Genomic DNA, 21,239 nt, shown 5'->3' on the forward strand with positions numbered 1-21,239 from the left:
TAACTATACATTTTCCTCTTCATATACTCTTGTATATATTACAAGAGTGATTACATTATTCTATTGAGTTTTTTAGTTTGCATTATTGTGTCTTTGATCAGGCAGTTATACAACTTTACCTTTTTTCTTGTTCACATTTTATTGGGTTTACAATAAACACGAGGAAAAAATTTATTCCTTCTTTGATTAGTTGTAGTGCTCCTTAAGGCTTCTCAGAAGAGGATATCAGTTGAACATAAACTACCTTATTATAGCGAGAATGAGCACCAGCACAACAATGGTGTTCCAGTACTGTTGGATTCCAAAACTGTTAGTAATTCAGAAGGCAACTTAAGAATTCAGTCTCTCACCCTTTCCTCCTTCATTGTCTACTCTTCCAGCTTACAGGACCGACAGATCACAGCTATTTCGACAGCTACCCTCCAGATGAGGACAGTCCCCCTGAAGAGCTGTCTGGTTGGGATATGGACTTTTGAGACCTATTGCTCCATCTTTCCATTGTTGTCTTTTCTTTGCACACCATAACCAAAGCTTGAGGGGCAAAGGCCACCTTACATCAACTCGGGGCAACATGGTGGAGGACCTCAGGTTCTGGGCAACAGTAGCTGCAGTTAGCAGGTTACTTGCTGACCTAAAGATCGGCCGTCTCAACACAAATGAACAGTTATAGGCAAATTTTCCTTTGAGTTTGACTGTGAAACAGTTTTTAATGTAACAATCACTGTCCTTTTGGTTAGTATATCTGACTGGCACTCAAGCTCATCTAGTACAATGTAGTGCTAATAGTGATACAGTAGTAGTGGCATGTTAGCATAGCAAGCTAGAATCTGTAATACTGAAAAGCTACTAAGGTCCTCCACAATCTGCTGCTGCTGCATGTTGCAGTGGATAAACACTCACCTAAACTGAAAACAAAGCTGGCAGTGTTTGTGGGTGGGAAGCCACTGAGGAATCAAGTCCTTGGATGGTTGGGGAAATTGCGCAAAACAAAATAGGCAATAGGCATAGATTAAAAAACTAAATGTATTCGTTACTTTGGAGTTGGATAATGAGAATCAGCTCTGCTTTGTAACCAGTTCAAAAATTCTAGCAACCTAGAATTCATGAAGGAACATGCTTTTTCAATCAGCTATTTGGATCCCAACAATAACGTTTCAATGACAAAGTTTGGTCTTAATGCGCTTCAGTGTACAGTTCCAGTTAAGGCTCATGTACAGTGTTTACAAAATGGCGGACCGGAACTAGCGCTAAAAAGTGTTGCACAAAAGAAAACAGTGAGAACAAGTAAAAAGGCCAATGTTATACAAGTTAAATCACTGATGAGAGAGTAGTAACGTTACCAACATTTTCACCACATACTGTACCAACATTTGATGTTTTGTTATCTTTGCTGAAGTTTCTAATTTGGTAGAGTAATTGATTACAGCTTTAGCTTTTCTAAGCTTCATCTCCTACTGCTTTGGAGGGAGTCTTGAAAAAGACCAGTGTCCTGTGTCACAGTATTACTGTTTTTACAGTCCTTAATCAATCTACAGCCATATAATAATCTTTCACAGATACCTAAAAAATATAGTTTTCAGACACTTTTCTCTAGGCCCTCATGATGGTTCCAGATGTGGTTGGCGGGGAAATTTGTGATACAGCTGCAAAGTCTTTATTTCTTACAGCTGACAGAATTTGTGATTACATTGGCAGTTTTTTTACGACTGTTGAGGAATGGAGGTGTGTGGTGAGGAGATCATGTGTGGAGATGACACTGTAACTTGAGAACAAACTCAGGAGAAGAGATTCTACTTAACTGCTTAGACGGCATCGAACCACAACGCAGCACTGTCCCACACGTGAAACATTTGTGCTAAGAAGCATCAAGAGTTCTTTGTGTCAACAGTGTTATCCTCACAGTCACTAGACACACATAAAAACATGAACACCTTCCACACTTAAGCTCTAGAGTGTGAGCATCACGCAGCAGGGTGCCCGACCTGAAGAAATATTTACCTTTTTGAAGCTGAGTCAACTCTGTGGTCCCTAGTTTCTCAAGAAGAAGGGCAGTTCTGCTCGGTCTGAGGCGTTGATGATGTGATGAGGAGCAGCAAAGAGGCCAAACTGAGCAGAAAACCATCAGGGTTTACCTTGGGGGGTTTTCAGGAACTTAGGGTTAAAAATATATGTATTTTCCATTTTCAAACACTTGAGGTTTACAGTAAATCGACTGTGTACCATGTGTCTATGTATATACTGAATACTGTAAAGCACAAGCATAAAAAATACACAATTTATACAATCCAAGTTACATGTTCCTTTATGTAAACCTTAAAAACTGGGTGAGTGAATATTGTAAATATCACATATATATGTATACATTGACTGGTGAATGTGTGTGTACAGTATGTACAGTGTGTGATGTTGTCGGTCTATGGAAGTATCTGAAATTCCTGGAAAAGCTGTGGCCTTAAGATAATGACTACTGATTGCAGGATACAGCTATGTTTGTTAATTATTGTTTTTTTTATTTGACATTTTGTAATTGAATGAAATTGGTCAATTGAAATTTTATTTTATGCCACAATAGATTATTATTAATTATTTTATTTTCTTACCAATATGTGCAGACCTTTTTTAGTGGGGACATTTTGACTTGTCAAACACAGAGGTATGTAAAGACATTAGTGATAGCTGCATTTCATTTTGTTCAGTGCCAGGCCTGATAATCAAACTATATTCAACTTCAAACGAACATACTGACATCATGTTCATGTTTGCCCATTTCTGTTGGCAAGTTATTTTTTGTTTTGCTGTAACCAAACAGTAGCAAGTGATGTAAAAGTTCACAACAAAAACAAAAAAACTTACATTTTCTTTAAGATTTTAAGACTCCTAAGATTCTCCCATTAGATTTACAACCTGTCTAACTGTCAATTTCACCCACACTTTTCACTTTTTGTGACCATTATTTGCTGCTATTTTTCATGAATGTAGTTACATTGCTGTCTAGCTGTAAAAAATGATAAAAGGCCACATTCTTAACCCTGCCTAACACCTGTACTTGAACTGCTAAAGAAATCAGGGATTTGGGCAGCAATTCAGAGGTCTGCAAGGCTAGCCACAACCCTGTTTTTAAGCATGCTGGCTTACAGGACCCTTAAATAAACCTATTTATAATGTCATCACACTTGCTTTACTGCAATGACAAGTCAAATGTCTGCCACTAGAATGACCTGTTGTTCAATTTGTGTGGATTCATGACTGAACTGTACCTCAAAATAAAGTTTTACAAAAACAGAAATGTAACCAAACTGTAACAACACCAACATGTATTTAGACCTCATGTTTGCTGAACATTTAGTGCTAAAAGATATCAAATATCGAAGTCTATATTAAGGCAAGGGGATAAAACGTTAAAAAAAAAGTCTATCTACTGTACATGATTTCAAAAGAATGAAAACACCTACATTTTTTGCACACAATTTTGGCTGTTGCAACACATACTGTACTATCTACAACTGCCTATGTCAAGACAAATCCTACAAAATGCATACTGTACGTATATATAAAATGTAAATATTGACATTTTTGGGCACTATATTAAAGTTAAAGGAAAACAGTTATACTGTAAATAAAGATATACTTTTCTTTTATAAGTTTTGCTATTGAATTTCAGAAATATTCATCTTTTTTGCAGAATTGTTTTTTGCCACTACCCTTCGAAACCTTCAGATTTAGAACCAAAAACATCCTTGATAGATCTGAGTCTTGCATACTTTTATTCATTTCTTTGAATGCTTTGTAAGGTAGGTCAGAGCTCAGAGGTGGTGGTGGTGGGGGGGCTTTAGTAGTGACAAATGTCCATCACAGATATAAAGACCATCGACATGTCAGGGTTTTGGTCCCCCTTTCCCAGACCACACCTGTACAAGATATGCAACATACAGAAAATAAATAGATGCATGTTAAAGGTCATTTCCATATACAAATATATTTTATGAAGCTTATTGTACAAGCATTTCTTTTTTTACCTACAGCATAACATTTACAAAATAGGATTGAACAGTGAAGAGGAGTAGCTCTTATAAACTGCTGATATACTGTACTGTATCCAAGTCTCTTTGATTTTTGCACTCCAAAAGACATCAGTGAAGTTTAGAAGTCTCGAGTCTCGAATGCAAGGAAAGGCCCCAAAAAAGACTTGTCAGCGGTCGTCATGTCTGCAATGTTGTACTGGCACAACCAGAGGTAGCCACTCCATTCTACAGCATGCACTGATACAATCTGTATTGGCACAAGATGAGGAAGCACAAACTGGAAAAAGGTGTCAGTACAAAATATATAAAGTTAAAAAAAATCTGCCCTTAGCTATTGACACAAAACAAATGTCTCTGAAATATCAAAATAGTGAATTATTTGAAATACATTTTAGAGTAAATTCTCCATACTTATAAAAAGAAAATGCACTATGTTCACTCACTGAAGACTATTTTGTACCATTAAAAAAACTATTCCCAGCTGCTTGCTTTGACTTCATTGAAAACTGAGCTCAGTTCTCTGAACAGGCGATGAATCAAATCAAACCTTTTTGAAAAGCAGAAATCCACCCATTTCAAAAGGCACTTCTATCTCAAAGAGACATTAGAATGTCATCAACATATGGTGAGCTATATACAAAAACAATGTACAAGTGTATAGAAAAAAGGTTTGCTGCTATATTTTCAGTCTATTTGCTCTGAATAAATATTTAGTTTTTTGAACTCTGACAATAATAAACAACCCAAGGCAACGTTACGACATGTTAACTGCTCTTCCAGGTGTGCCTGTTGTTCAATGTTGACCTGACGCAAAGTAATGATTCATGTAAAATCTTCTCTATACAGTAATATTAAAGGCTTATGTGACCCAGGAAAACGGACCAGATCTCCCTGACCATTCAATATATTATTCGTAGTGCTCACCATTTTTGGTTTTTATTTTAAATGGGAATTTGAAGATCTGATGAGAAAATCTGGATAATAAAATCCCAGAAGCACAATTTTGAATTACTTTGAGGAACTCGCGCATAATGCACTGCTCATTTTATTTTCCAGGGTTGCCACCAGAGGACCAACTATAGTCAACTATAGTTCCCAGTTTTTTCTTGGAGATGAAAACACAATAGTGTTTTCGATCCATCTCAACCTTTAAACGAAATCCAGGTATTTTTTTTCAAAGAAAATTGGCCAAAAAACAAAAATGATGAGCCTTTAGGATATGTAAACCAAAACTGATTCCAGACCAGCTGTGTATATTAACTTGATAATGACGTTTTTGATATCTTAGTTGATTAAAACAGATTTCTAGAAGCATCTGGCAGTTTATAATAGTTTTTCTTAATACATGTCATTCTATGCTGTAAATACGATACATACTTTTAAACAGACTGTAATGGCAACATGTTCTGAACTTCAACAATGCCAAACACAAATAGGTTCAGCCTGATATCAGTCCATTGAAACCATTAGTATTAAACTTGTATGCCTGCCATGACTTTCTTTCTGAGCTTATCAGGTCCAACAAGGCTTTCAAAATTCCACACATCAATTGGCTTTTAGAGTCCTGTGGTTTTACACTTGTCATAAACACATGCTGATAGTCCTTGTTCAATGTAGTCCTTTCTCCTTTTGATAAGCTGTATTGCTTTATCTTTCCAAATCAAATCTGAAGTTTACTTGCAAATCATCTTCTTGGTGAAACAATGGTATTTTGGGTCTCCTCCAAAACTTCCCATTCCAACTGTTAATGAAGACCACAAATAAAAAGTAGCTTACACTTCCTCATATAATAAACTCTTAAAATGTGGGTTTTGTACTGTACAACAACGGAGCAGTGATCTAAACACAAATATGTACGGCTATCTACTGTACCGTCTACGTCACAATTCTGGCTTTGGAATCTAATATATCTCTCTATAGCAGCCAAGCCAATAATTATACAATAACTTCTCATATAGTGAATAACACAGTGATAGTACAGTACAGACATAAATACATACAAATAGTAACAAAAACCATGCAAGTGCGAGCATAGGTGACTTGGTGGTAATGACAAAAGACAACTTCAAGCTATGAAGGAGAGAAAGATGAGAATGACCCCCCCCCCCCTCCATCAGAGGCATCAGTTCAAACTGAGATCATTTATCCTGAAAAGTGATTTTTCCTTCAATTCTTGTCTCTCTTATGCCTCGATCAGTATTTGTATATCTTGATAGTGAGTTTATGATTCATAGTCACCCTGCTCTCACCCAACATAACTGAGCAGCGGTGATTAAGACATAAAGATAAACAGTGGTGGTGAAATCGGAGCATGGAGATTGGACTTTCCATTCCAGTTATCTTTCACAAGGGTGACTCACACGATCCGTTCCTTCCCATGACCAGTCTCCTCTTCACCTGGAACAACAGGCTGTACTCTCCTCCAGTGCAGTTTTGGCTGCATGTGTTGATTTATTTTTTTTTCTCTGTATGACATGAGTTTTTTGTGAACTGGCATTGAAGGACAAAAACATCTATCTACAGGCACAAGAATCTACAGTCATATTGGGGTAGACTTTCAGCACCACATTCTTGTCCTCGTCAAAGAAGAGGATGCTGAGGGAAGACATCTTCTCTGGGACACAGCACGGCTCGGGGATGCCAGGGACGACGCCCACCGCCCGCACTATGCTCTGGATGGTGGCATGGTTAGAGGGCTTCAGAGCCTATAAAGCAAAGGGACAAAAAGGATTAAAAAGGATTTAATGTATCCAGAGAAGAATATGCTTCAAACATTTTGTATTGCAAAAATCCATTATCAAAACAAATCACTGTTAAAGCAAACATTTTCCTTGGATAGTATTCAGTGATGCACTTTAATTTCTGATCACTTTGTAAAATAATGTGGTTGTTTTGCATATTGTTACACTATTTTCTTTTTAGATGCACTTCAAGGAAACATTGTTAACAACATGGGTTTTGTTAAATGACAATCACGGAAATCAACATTAATAAAAGGTGTTTAACGGGGATTAAGAAGTTTAACAGGGAAAAAACACAAGCGGACAGAAATAAAGACATTCTTCTTTTTTTTTACCACATATACCAAACGTATTTGGAACAGAAGAAGAAAGTTAATGGTTTAATTATTAGCCAAATGTCCATTGTTAACATCCATCACAGTTAACATACTGTTAAATTAAGAACTACGACTAACTTGCGATAGTTGTGCATGCATAGTTTTGTGAGGGATTGTTACCGACATATTAGGTCCAAAACAGTGATTCAGATAATCTTGATACACTGTTGGCATGTTTCCAACCTGTCTGATAATCTAACTGCTCATTTCGTGTACCATCTGACTTTGCTGTAGTGGTGTTATAACCAATAGACATGACCAAATCTATTAAAATAGGGCCACATTTGTAATATACTGGAATTTTCTATTAAGAGTCCAGGAGAGCATCTTTTACATAGCTCTTTGTGAGCTATTTATTACAACATTTATCCTTTAGATCACATAGGAATCACCATTCATAGCGAATTTGTCAAGTTAGCATATCTACTATATAATGCACAATTAAAAGAATATTGTTCAGTGCATCCAACAAGCAGCTGCAGGTAGACCACAATCAGAGGGCCTGAGTGCTAGCTCGGTTCACACCCCTGATCAGCTGCTTCATGTCTTGGCAGGATCCAATAAGTGACAGGGCACCTTTTAATAGTAGCTATTTAGCAGCTTTTAAAGCTCTAGCCTGACAAAGGGGACACAGCATCACAGGCAGCAAACCTACAGGAGAGGGACGAGGTTGCCTTAGGCCCTACTTCTGGGACTAATTACGTCCGACTACAAAGGCCGGCGACTCCGAGGTAATGAATTAAGTGAATGGATCTCGTGCATTCCGGCCATGTTTAAAATACCTGTGATGTTATCTTGTCACCGGGGCTGCAAGCTACGAGGGGAGGTGATGTTTAAAGATTAGTTGAAGTACAAGTTTCTTTATTTCTCTTACTTCTTTGCATGTTCTTTCAAATGCAACTGAAGAGAAACCTTTAGGAATGGCATCCTTAAAGGTTCTTGTTCGTTTTCCTTCACCATGGTTATAAAGTTTTATTGATTTTCAATGTCGAGGTCAGCCACCTGCTCCTCAGGAAGTTGTACATCTGAGCGTTTCATTTTTTTGTTACAAAGCCATTTGGATTACATAATCTGTAGTTTGACCACTTTTACTACATGTTCAGTAAAGTAGGACTTCCCTCTGGACTGACCTTTTTTGTTAAATTATATAAATTAAGCTCTGATGTATATCATCAAAGACTTAATGACCTTAATGCCTTTAATATAGAAGATAAAAGCATGAGCTACAACTGTAACTAGTTTATCCTGGCAGTTGAAGATGAAAGCAGATGGCATACATTTCTGTTATTTGACATTATCATTTATAATAGAAGACAGATATGCTCCAGGGACTGATATTAATGTTATCCAAATGAACATTATACAGAGCAGTAACAGCAACAGTAAATGAGGAACTGAAAGCTTAATGGCTAGATGTACTGATAGCTCAAGCCTGTTCTACTCACATAATATTTACCATACTGGCTGAAAAAAAAGTCAGTGTTTAAATGTTAAACATACTGACTGATGTTTGTAGTCTGTTGTACTGTATGTTGAGTTCTGGTGTCATATCATGTATGTTAGTGCATCAGTTGTTAATATATAAATATACTTGGTGACAAAACAGATTAAGAAGCTGGCAAAAAAAGCTGAAGGTTTTGAAACTGAGGCTCAAATTTAACTAAAAACATATGTGGCCTACAATTTGCAATCTATTGGCAGAGAAGAAACAAAATCTGGTTACTGGAAGTGTTGGAAGTATGACCCAGTAGAGCAGTGGTTCCCAACCCTTTTGACTTGTGACCCCTAGAAGCAAAGCAATGTCTAATTGTAACTCATTGTCACAAGTTACATATGTCTATGGGCCTAATTTCTCCTGTTTTATTTGAATTAAGTTTAGAGACCCAAAAAGTACAAATATTCCAGTAATTCCAAAGAAAAGACACCCCAATATTGGTGAACATCTGGGGTACTTCATCTGCTTTCCCATTACTGACCTTCAGGTTGGCAACCATTTCAGAAGTGCACTACAAAAGTCTCACCTTTGGCATGGGGAATTGGCAGGACCCTGAGCAGTAGTAAGCATCAAACGACTTGGGTGATATAATCCATTCACTCCATCCAATGTCAGCAAAGTCCACTTTCAGGTATCTCCGAGCGCAGTTCCTGGGCTCGTTCCACTGCTTCTTTCGTGCCTTTTTGATCGTCTGCTCATCAAACTGCAGCAGGGGCATCTTGTGCCGCTGATTCTTGCGTGTCTTTTTACGTGGCCGACGGGGCTGCTTGTTTTCAAAAGGTTCGTATGGACTCGTCTCATCCCACCCAGTCGTCTTGTACGGATACTCGTGCCCGGGAAGTTCGTTGTTTTGCAATGGGAGCAGAACGTTCACCGATCGCTTGTGTCTGGGCTGCGGCTGTTCTTGTTCAGTGTTGTTTCGCTCACGCAGTCCCAGTTTTTGGAAGCTGTGTGAAATGGAGCCTTCCCCTCCCACTGAGTGGTGTCTCTGGAGGGTGGCTACCACACTTTCAGGCTCTGAAATGGCAGAGTCATTGGCGTAGACCAGGATGTAGGGTGAGCGGTCAGACAGGAGCTTCTTCCATTGCTGGGGCCCTTGGGAGGCCACATCGATCCCAATAAGCAGCTCGTCATGGTGTTTGGCCTGGTTGACCACACGAGTAATGTCCTTCCACTGCCAAGATATGAAGTCCCTGTAGAGGGTCGACACATTGATCTGAAAGTGTCCTAGAGTCCTTATCTTGTTATCTACAGAGGCAAAACTCCAGATGACCATGTGGATGTGGTTGTGCCTCCGGGGACCGTGGCGTGCACAGCTTTTGGACCTGGAGCAGCCCTGGGTGCTGTTCTGAAGGTCTCCAATGTAATAATGAAGAGTGGCAGACAGAACGTCTTCTGACTTGGTGAGGGAGGTGAGGTTGAAAATCTGCAGCTGCTTCTTATTTATCGTACCTGTATATATAATGAATAATATTATTTGCACAGTGCACAACAGTTGTACAGGACATCACAAACTAACCAACCTTCCTGTATTAATTAACAATAACGATCAGAATAATTGTTGTATAAATGTATTCACTTAATCCTGATCCAACATTTTCTCAGCCATGCAGATAGCCTAATGTTGGTTTTATTTGCCAAGGTTATGAAATATCTGAATTTTTCTGCCTTCACCCCCAAAACACACTTATCATATCTAAAATGCTCCCTTTCTTTGAAGGATAGTAGTTTCACTGAAAACCTTCCACCATGAGGTCTGTGTATCATCCAGAGTAACCAGGACAGTGTTTATGGAAAGAGATGTTGCTGTTGCCTTTTTAAAATATGATATTGCAATGATTTAAGTTACACAAGTATAATTCCAGAAAGCAGAAATCTCAAAATATCTCAAAACCCAGGCAAATAAAACCTCAAACTATCTGCATGGCTAGATACCACAGGGGGCAAGAACATGTTTGTAATTTGGGTGAACTGACCCTTGCTATGACACACAGCACCCAGACGATAGGAGGCAGTATAATCTAACAAACTTTAACCCTAAATTGAAAAAGGTCGTTTTTAATAGTGGACACGTCGAAGTGATAATAACACAGCGCAGCCTGTAAGTAATTTAGAGTTTATAAGATTAAAGTTACTGGAAGAGTTCCCGGAGAAAACAATAACAGCCCCATGCAGAAGCTCACTGCAGTGAAAACTCTTCGATTCTGCCCCGATGCAGGCAGGCTGGGCAGCTGCTGGCTCGAGAGAATATCTATCTCCACGATCTGATACTGAAATCTGAAGGTGATAAAAACAAATGTGTCGGGAAACGATTTTGCATGCAGATATCGGATGCGGAATCTCTGTTCCTGGCGCAGGTCATGGGTAACAGGTTGTTAACATTTCCATGACTGGATCAACAGGTGTATCTTAGTTTCTGCTCAGCACGTGAATGTCAGTTTTCACCTTTCTTTACAGTTTCATTAACAAAATCAGGATAATAAACATTTTGCTCCTGAAATGCGTGCTATTTTTTTTAATATGCCTAAATTGCGCACACATTCTGTAGCTCGGTGCACTTTGTGCGGATAATTCTAATTGAGCGGGTCATATTACCGAATCCAGTTTACTTTTACGAAAACGTAAGGCTTGCATTTATGTCCTCTCTTGACTGGCAGAACTCAGTGTTGTTAACATGCATAAAACTTTGGACACCTACCCCAGTGCGCTTTGAAACTGCGGACAGTGTTGCCGTCCTTGAATGGAAATCCAGCCCGGTTGTACTTCGCGTAAAGCATCTGCATGTGTTCCGTCATTGTATCCTGTAAAAGCAGATCCTGGTCGTCTTTAGCAGGGTGCTTTTTATCCTCCGAATGCGTAAAATCCACCTTTCGTCTGTCGAGGAAACTGTCTGTTTTCAGCATCGCGCAGTATCCAACGCACATATAACTCCATCCGTAAAGCAGTACGACCACAAACCGAGAGTATAGAGCCATGCTTGAGCCAAAGCGAAGGTAGCAGCAGAAAAAAAATTGTCGTGGAAAACCTAGCACGTTTCCAAAAGCGGTCACTATCTCCAAAAAGACAGACCATCACCTGAGGAGTCCTCTCTTAAAAAATGATACCATCACCTTTGACACCAGTCACAGCAAGAGAGGAAGGTGGGCAGGAAAAAGTAAGAACGTTATCCAAGTTGTCTCTCTGCTTTTGATAAGATGCAGTTCTAAACGTGCCACAGTCAGTGAATGATAAATGTTCCGGCGCACAGCAGAAGGTGTAGTGGAACAGATGCGGGAGAACTAAGCCGCTAAAACAGCGACGCTCTTGGTTTTGTATCCGAGCTCTGAGCTGATTTCAGGACCAGCAGTCAACCGTCCCCCCGTCTCAGCTTTCATTGAAGGTAAAGCATGTTGTGCTTGGTATTATAGGACTTGTGGGACCAGCTGGGTCGGTCTGTCTCTCTCTCTCTCTCTCTCTCTCTCTCTCTCTCTCTCTCTCTCTCTCTCTCTCTCTCTCTCTCTCTCCCCCTCTCTCTCTCTCTCTCTCTCTCTCTCTCTCTCTCTCTCTCTCTCTCTCTCTCTCTCCCCTCTCTCTCTCTCTCTCCCCTTTTACGCACATTCAGCCTGGGGACAAATTATCTAATCTTATCAAGAGCTGAAGAGCTGTGTTGTTAGTTGATTCGAGACGGATCTTTCAAATATTTTATTAAAGGATATTTCGCCAATTTATTGAACTGATTTTGAATATCTAAACAGCTGCCGCAGAACAGCCCCTCCGTGCGTAATTTCTACTCCACAGAGCTGTGCGTCTGGACCGCGCTGCTGAATGAAGCGGCTTATTGTCGGCATTAAAGGCTCTCTCCCCTATTTAGTTTAGTTCAATAGAGTTAAGCACACACATCCTGTACCATCACGGTCCGATCCGGATGCTGTACTGTGCCTCCCCCGACCCCCTCCCCACCGTCCCCCCAAAACAGCTCATCCAGGCGGGGTTTAAACAGCCAGCCACCCTCCACCCCCCCGCCACTGAGCTTCTCTTTCAGGGGCACTCGGGAGGAAATGATTAGGGCATTTCCCCGCCCTTGGACATCTGATGGCAATAATATTAGCATGCCATTTCCTTCATAGCAGTCAACACACTGAACGGGTTTACCCCCTTCAACTGAGGAGATGGGCAGGAGAGAATCAATTCAAACAACAGCAAAGCGGCAGCAGAGTGCAGTCAGCTGGCTGAAAGGACTTGACTGACAATCAATCAATCAATCAATCAATCAATCAATGCATGTTTTCAGACCTATATAGTGCATAAAACAGACATAAAGAACTTTTACATCATTTTGGAAGATACCTACTTCGTTTGTCTAACTCGGACTGCTAAAGCCTTGTATTAGCTTCAAATAAAGTTTGTGATGTATTTTTATACACCAGGAATGTGGATCATGTTCCCCATCACTTACATTGGAATTAGCTAGCAAAACCTGTTTCAGTGTAGGCACATGGGCACCTGACTTGTTTTAAGACAGATTTGATCCTTTAACAAAAGGCCTATAACATTTTGAGGTGCACGTGCCTGGCGGTTTGGTTTATCCAATGGAGGAACTAATTCAAGTGCTTATCTAAATGACTGCGCTGAAAGAGCCCATCATCACGCCCATTATATATATTTTTTTTGAATGGAGCAAATCACATAAGGACATTGTAATTAGAACATCTATTGAGTTCAAATTGTAGTTGCTGTAGAGAAAGAAATCAGTATCCTTCAGAAATATGCTTATGAATGTGAACACAACCATGCACAGTAGCATAATAGCCTAATTCAAATTGGGCTTGTTTATCTTTTTCATTTTACTGCTGCTGTCAGTACTCAAAAACAATGTTGTTGAAACAATCTGAGTAAAGTGAAATTCATTCAATCAAACGTGTTGACTAATTTGATTCAGACTTTAGCGTTGCATCGGCTGAAGTGCAATGTTTCGACAATGTTAAAATTACTTAATGTAGCATGTGAATGACAGTAAGTATCAGAGGTTATCCACAGCATAACTACCAAATGTAGCCTACCATGTGTTACACCATTTTTGAAAACTTTTGGTTTCTCTCCTTCGTTCTAAAAAAAATCCAGTCCACACAAACACTGTTAAAAAAAATCTCTGTCCAAATGAAAACACAAAAAAAACTATTGAAGCGCTGTCAAGAGCATGCCAAACCCAGAGTGATAGAGAAAACAGAGTGGCAACACCCCCAATGGACTCCGTTGTACGCTTTTTGCTGCCTCTAGCAGCTTAGTTCCAAAAATCCATTCTACGGCGTTGGACATCATTCATTTCCATTGCTGGCCGTCGAGTAACTTCTGAGGTAAGTTGATTAAATAGCTACCTCTTTTGAATTGTCAACTGTCTATATTTTATCAGAGGCCCTTTATGATGCATATACTGATATTTATTTGTATGTGCACAGCGTAATTATATATATTTTTGTCTTGGTAGACGACCGATTGCCTGCTAGTTTGTTAGTTCGACTTCGCCAGCTGTGAAGGTATCTCTACACCAACAATTATGAAGTTCAGTAGTGAATCTCTGACAACTTTTATTTAGTTAGTTATTGATGTTGGATTACTAGGATCATTAAGGTTGATTAAGGACGGGTTTTATTTAGGTTTTATCTGCTGAACCTGACGGTGTTAGCTAGTCAGCTGATTATTGTGTGTCTGATGCTAGTAGAAATAAGGTTGCGTTTGTTTAATTATACCCTGACAGCAAAATGTCTCGGGCTGCGGAAAGACTCAGACTGATGATCAATCACCTTGATCGATCATCTGCCACGATTGTATCCTTGTGTTCTGCTTGTTTATGTTGGATCCTCCGGGGGATTCAGGGCTGCACAGTGTGGAACAGGCTAAGTCGTTATCCGACTGCTGCGCACCTAACGGCGGACAGCTCTGGTGGGATAGACCGGGGTCCCGTGGTGTACTGCAGGCCTCCGGGAAAATGAGGAGCAATACAGGGGTCATTTAATGCTAACTATTATTGTTTAGTTCAAGGTCATCTTGAAAGGGCTGTTGGATTACATGTATGAATACAAATTATTCTGCACAAAACGATATCATAAGCCATAATGAGCTTTAAAATGTGTATTACACAGACAGTATTGTGACTAATTTCTTCCCCAATTTAATTTAAACACTAATTTGGTCTCTGTTAAACATTTGTGTGAACTTCTGGTTAACTCAATTTTTCCTCTTTCTTAACGCCAAATTAATATTTTTTTGTCTCCTTTCCCCACCGTATTCTTCTCTTCTTAACACTTATATATACACACAATATTCAACCCTGTTCCTTCACTTTGTTCTTGTTTTTCCAGTTAGACAGACAGACAGACAGACAGACAGACAGACAGACAGACAGACAGACACACACACACACACACACTTGTTGTCTCACTCATTGTTTAATAAAAAAAACTATTTAATTCATTCATCCAAGCGTAATGAGTTGTTATTCTTTAATATATTTGATACTTTGTCTGTGGCTTAGTCTTAAAATGATCATGGTTGTGTGGTCAACTCCTGCCTCATCAGAAGAAGTGGGCTGGACACTAAATGCTGAATGGACTGTTGATGTTGTTGTGTGAATTGAATTACAAGCAAAATCAAAGAAATCCAATAGTCCAGTTACGCAAAAAAGAACATCTTGAATCGTCTTTGATTTCAAAACAGAGCTGTTGTAAGGTCAAAGTTAAGGTTAAGCCACTAAAGCCAGTAGCCTAGTGCTACCCATGCTTGGTGAAGCTTTCCCTCAAACTTAAAAACCTATCTAAGCAATACTTATACATAGCTTTCAGTTGTCACCCTAACACTCCAGATGTAAAACTGACATTTACAAATATGCAATAACGCAAAAACAGTCAAACAAGTACTTGGGTATGTGTTTTCATTTATATTTACCATTCAGTATCGCAATCGCTGCTGTCAGTCCCATAGAAAAACAGGACAGCGTGGCAAACTACTGTATACAGGCTTACGTGAACCACGTGACCACCCCGCTAGCAAGATCAACGAGTGTCTCAACTCTTCTCTCTCTATGGCTCTGGCCAAACCAACAGGTGGCGATATAACCCTAACGCTAAAGCCATCAGAAGCCTGAAAAAATGGCGCAAACTGTCTGCAATGGCGCATCGATTGCTCCATTGCACATTCTGACGCCTCTGTTCCTCAATATAGTGGAAGAGTAACTGTACATTTATGTGTAAACATGCAAAAAGTCGTATGAGCAAAGATAGATACAGCACTATTTTGGTGCCATGTCTGCCATTGCACAAAATGTTGTCTAATTTGTGATGCCTCACAAAAGGAGATAACAGTGTACACTTTCCCTTGTCTATATGTCAACACTGAAAACAGAGCGTCAGAAAATCTTTACCCTTAAAGTTTTCCAAAACATCTGCTTTCAGTGAATTAAAATGCAGTTAGTGTGTGGACAAAAGGCCAAAACACATAGATATAGCTATGTTTAAAAAAATACCCAGGTATGTGTGGATTAGGCCTTAGTGCAAAATGAAATGGCTGCAGTCATCAAAAGCTTTGGTCAACACTAATTAAATCAATTTTGTTGCCATCCATCTGAGGCTTAAATGTTGTTGGTAATGAAATGTCCAATGTTACAATGTAACAAAGTACAAATACTTAGTTATATCTGTAAAATTACTTTTGATACTCAAGTAGAGTAAATATCAGATACTTGTACTTTTACTCAAGTATTGCTTTCAAGTACTTTATACAAGGCTGGAAATATCAAACACATAAAGACGCAACAGTGTTATAAAAAGAGGCCAAACTACATGAAGAGACATTAAATTAAGGTGAAACCAAGCTTGTTACATAGAGAAGGCTGAATACTGCCTTGACTATCTAAGGCCCATATTAGTCTGAATCCACCTCTTTACCTCTTGTTGTGTATATTAGGGGCAAGTCAGGCCTCAAACTAATAAAACCATGCTCCAGTTAAAACACCAACAACTTAAAAGCCCAATAAAAGAAATGAAGAGGGATATAACCATTTAAATTAGACTTTTATATTGTAGATCGTTACTATTTACAGACACATGATCTGTCTGGGTGAGTTCCAGCAACTTGTTGTTTTGAGGTTTGGTCTTCCACAGAGGTACGTCACATAAAAAGTAGCATTTCACTAGTGATTCTTGGTTGTTTGTCAATCCACCGGCATTTTAAGTTTTCACATCTGCTGTTTTGATTGGTAGGTGTTTGAAGCGACTGATGCCACTTTCAGGGAGGGAGAGCAGAGCGGGCTGTTTCATCACCATCACCGTGCCACATGAATGAGCTGTGGCCTGTAAACCTAAACAGCTGTAGATGAGGGTGAAATGTTCATTTGCCACCCGGCCAGTTTGAGTTTTTACTCCCGACACTTAAAAAACACCAAGCAGGGCACATAGTGAGATAGTCAGGTGGACAGCCCTCGCCCCGAGGTTAAATCTGGTCAAAGGGGAAATGACACTCCCAACACAATTCTTCTGTCCAATTTTAGTGTGATTCTCATCCTTGTTAGTCCAGTTAGTTTTGTTGAGGCAACCGCAAAGACTCAAAAATATATATTTAAAGTGCCCATATTATGAAAAAAACACTTTATCTGGGATTTGGGGTGTTATGTTGTGTCTCTGGTACTTCCACACCAGACAAACTTTGAAAAAAAAACATCCATGCTGTTTTGAGTGAGATACGGTTTCTGAATGTGTCCTGCCTTCAGTCTCTGGGTGAGCTGCACGGCTTTCTACGTCACTAGCTGAAACAAGGGTGCTAGGGGACTAACCGTTAGCATGCTAGCTCGTTCTCAATGGCAAAACACTGCTACAACACACACACACAAATTCACCCTAATCTACAAAATAAATTGTATAGAACTACTTACATGTCCCTGTTCTGCAGGTATTCCACGCAAAGTTGGAAGTGCGCCCTCATTTAGAAGAAGTCTCCCGGCTAATCCTGCCTTGTACAGGCCGAAGTTGGAGAAACAGCTAGCTAGCAATTGTGAGCTTACCTAGCTACTGCGCATGTGTGACTGTCAACAAAGAAGTTACAGAAGTTGAGAGGTCTCAACTTCTGTAGCTAAAACAGAGACCTGACACAGGGTGAAAAGAGGATCTGCAGCAATGGGTAGTACAACAAAAATATGGTGTTTTTTGAAAATTAAACCATGTAAACCTATTCTGATACAATCTCAAATTACAATTATGAACCTGAAAATGAGCATAATATGAGCACTTTAAAGACATACTATAACAAAAACACATTGTGAAGATGAAGAGAAAATAAATTAAACATAACCTCCTCTCCACCCAGTTAATCACATAGTTTTTTTTTATAACTCCTGAAGACTTACAAAGTCTGTTCATCATCACCCCAAAACAGGCCCAGAACTCACATCTTCTTTATATATATATAAGAGAACTAAGGACTAAGAGAACCCAAAACCAGACCCCCATTCCCTGAACCCCTGCTTTTACAGAACCAGAACCCACATCCACATGTCACCACACATATTATTTCAATGAGGCTAATTCAGCCAGTGGAAGGCTGCCATGGTAACCGGGTGTTAGAATCAACAAATTTGATTAAATCTCGTTACTTTCAGAAATAAATTTCAGCTTAATTGATGCAGGGGAAAGTAGTACAATGGCACATTAAGTATGGCTGCTACTATGTCAGTTTAAAGGAATCAACATGTTGGGAAATTTGCTTTCTTGCAGAGAGTTAGATGAAAAAAAACCCAATACCACTTTACTGTCTATACATTACATTAAGCTACAGCCAGGAGACAGTTATCTTAGTGTAATGGGAAGACAGGAAGCAGGGGAAAACAGCAAGCCTGGTTTTGTCTAAAGTATCATACTATTTCTTGGCTGGGAGCCATGACAAAGAATCCAGGTAGTCCAAGAAATAGTCCGGCACAACTTCCTGTGAAACTACAACTCTGTTTTTTGTACGGATTAAACAAACCAGATATAACACGTTAATTGTGAAACTTGAGAGGTGCTGGGGAGCGGATTGTGTTACCTTTGGAGAAGCTAGCTGTTTCCCCCCTGTTTCTAGTCTTTATGCTAAGCTAAGTGGCTTCTGGCTGTACTTTCATATTCACCACTGATATGAGAGAGCTCTCCTCTCATCTAACGCTTAGAAAGCAAAAGCAACAGGGTTTAGAGCAGTAATTCAAAGAATGGAGGGAAAAGTGCATTGCTGAGTGAAAAGTTGATGCAAGTATAAAAGCGGATGCTGTGCTCCATGGTTAGGACTGCCCATTAACACCTCCACAAAGCTGGTACATGTGCAGGATGTTTCCTTTTTGACTAAATGGTATACAGTAAGTGTTTCCCCCCAAATAGGTGTCTCCAGAGTCTACAGAAAATGTATTTAACAACAAAGACCCTGTAATATGTTGTTCACAGCTTATAGACATAGATAATGTTACTTGTGGTGGGGCTGAATTTTACCATGTTTCAATAACAAATGCAAAAAAGTGTAAATCCAGAAATTAAAAAGGGAAGAAGTTGCTACAAGTCTTCTGTACTTCCTAAATCATTTCTAAAGCAGGTTATTTGTAAAGTTGTCTTCCATTTAAAAAAATACCATAGTGAATGACTAATATGTAAATAATAGAGCACTTTGATGTCCTGTAAAGTGTGCCTTGCATCTGGTAACATGCGGAATGCTTTAAGCCCATTAACCATTCTTCCAGTCCAATTGGAGCTACCGCAGCCTAGGGGAGGACATAAAAGCAACCCCCATCATCTTTCAAAGCTCTTACGCCTTGAATTTGTTTAGACAAACAGCCCAAAACATGCCAGGCCAAACGATGGCGAGCCCAGGGTCCCCGAGCAGGTTCCATTCCTTCAGGGAATGCCAAATTGAGTATTTACTAAATGGAATAAAGAAGGCCAAAGAACTTAACAGTAAAACTATGTTACGTATAACTTCATAGGTGGGAAATGTCATAAAATCTGAAGTAACACATCAAATCCCAGGTTATTTGCAAGGAAACTTCCAAGTTGTCACACTGGTCCATCCACTTCTTACCTCTGGGAATGCTCAGTTTAAAGCCATTTTTTTCACTGCAGCACCTCCACCCAGATGGCATGCATGATATGAGGGCAACAGTTTGTAAATGATGGTGCAACTACTTTACAGCAACTCGGTCAAATTAGAGGCTTCCAGTGCTCTCCAATATGTGCCATATGTATGAATGTGTCGGCAGCAGCCTCTGAAGCTTAGACTGTCCTGATGTTGTGGTCATAGATGACGACATGGATGTAGAGATCCGATTGTAGGAAGGTCCTGTTGGAGTCCTCACCAGGACCAGACTGGAACCCAGCACAGAGTTAGAGCAGTTAGTAGGGCTAACAGCGTTATCTACAGTCTATAAAGGTGCATTCAGATTACATCTGCAAAGTATCCCTTCAGTGCAGGTTTAAAATGTGAAAGCTTCCATAGATAAAGTATGTTAGTAATTAAACAAAACCAGAACACATCTCTTTATAATAAAGGTATGTTAAAGGGGAGGCCAAGTGCAGCATAATTTGACAGTGACTGTAATTGTTCATTTTCCAAGATGTTTTGTGTTACTTTGAATGTCAAATCTGACACGGCCCCACCACTAAGATGTGAAGCCACTACCAGCTGGGAACATTTATTCAAGGCTAAGTGTGTCAAAAGCTTCTAGTGGAAGTGGATCCATTGCCAACCATTACACTCAATTTACACTTTTACCTCAAACACACTTGTGGGTGTCCTAATAAGTCAGACGGTCTTCCTTTGCAAGTTCAAAAGAGCATCAATAAAAATAGACCAATAAAAAATGACTTGACTTAGAGAAAATGGGAAACGCTGGCCAAACCAAATGATAAGCATCTACTTTTTCGGGAAACAAAATGTGTCATTAACACTAACTTCATCTAAGGGACTGTAAACTTATACTTAGATTGACTAAAGCCATTGTCACAACTGATATACAGTATGACAACCCCTCCACCCCCCAACCCACTTTCTGGCTAGGAAAGAAAAAGTGGTCACAGTATGACAAAAAGCAGAAAAACAAACAAACCACCCAAAATTAGTTGATGTAAACCTTGATTTTGGAAGGTTCCACTGCGGATCTGTGGTCACATGAGCAGCTAGTGAGCTCATGGTGGGTTAAAAACCGGATGGTTCTGTGCTGCTCCGTTTCGAGCCAATCTGAGCTGAGCTGGGTTCTGGGCACACGGGTGGTTTGCTGTGTCTGGCTTCCTATGCCTTCTCTTGTGTTTTTAATAGACAGCCTGGTCGGGGCGGTGCTCGACCGCAGCTAGAACACTGAGCTGATATTTTGGCGCTTGGCCTCTAAAACGCAGTCCCCACAGCACTGTCTGCAATTTCAAAATAGTTCAGCCCCACACCAACTATTTCCCTACCCCCCAGCAAAGAGGGGAACTGGAGAGAAAAAAAACCACAGTCTGTCAGTCGTTATTCTTCCATGGCCCCTGTCGGACTCTGAGTGTGGAGGAAGCACCTGTCTCGACCTCTTGATCCTCCGTTCTTTGTGCAGGTGGAAAGCAAATATCTATCACTCCCACTGATTTCT

General features: G+C 39.7%; 3 protein-coding genes across 3 annotated transcripts in view; 1 reads left to right on the forward strand and 2 right to left on the reverse strand.

Moving 5' to 3' along the window:
* The window catches only part of prkg2 (protein kinase cGMP-dependent 2), a 31,617-nt gene extending 30,922 nt beyond the window's left edge, over positions 1-695 (forward strand). Inside the window, exon 18 of the mRNA XM_078249816.1 lies at positions 381-695. Coding sequence (XP_078105942.1) covers positions 381-476 — 96 coding nt within the window. The 3' untranslated portion in view covers positions 477-695. The remainder of the gene's footprint in view (positions 1-380) is intronic.
* Positions 696-3,747: 3,052 nt separating this feature from the next.
* Positions 3,748-12,078, reverse strand: bmp3 (bone morphogenetic protein 3). Its single transcript, XM_078251444.1, has 3 exons — positions 11,334-12,078; positions 9,162-10,087; positions 3,748-6,727 (listed from the first exon to the last, which is right to left on the reverse strand). The coding sequence occupies exons 1-3, from the start codon at positions 11,608-11,610 to the stop codon at positions 6,536-6,538; spliced, it is 1,395 nt and encodes a 464-aa protein (XP_078107570.1). The 5' UTR covers positions 11,611-12,078; the 3' UTR covers positions 3,748-6,535.
* A 7,045-nt stretch (positions 12,079-19,123) lies between these two features.
* cfap299 (cilia and flagella associated protein 299) overlaps positions 19,124-21,239 on the reverse strand; it is a 78,066-nt gene continuing 75,950 nt past the window's right edge. The window contains exon 6 of the mRNA XM_078249817.1: positions 19,124-19,983. Coding sequence (XP_078105943.1) covers positions 19,891-19,983 — 93 coding nt within the window. The 3' untranslated portion in view covers positions 19,124-19,890. The remainder of the gene's footprint in view (positions 19,984-21,239) is intronic.

The sequence above is a fragment of the Sander vitreus genome, chromosome 5, assembly GCF_031162955.1.
Source record: "Sander vitreus isolate 19-12246 chromosome 5, sanVit1, whole genome shotgun sequence".
Taxonomy (NCBI): Eukaryota; Metazoa; Chordata; class Actinopteri; order Perciformes; family Percidae; genus Sander; species Sander vitreus.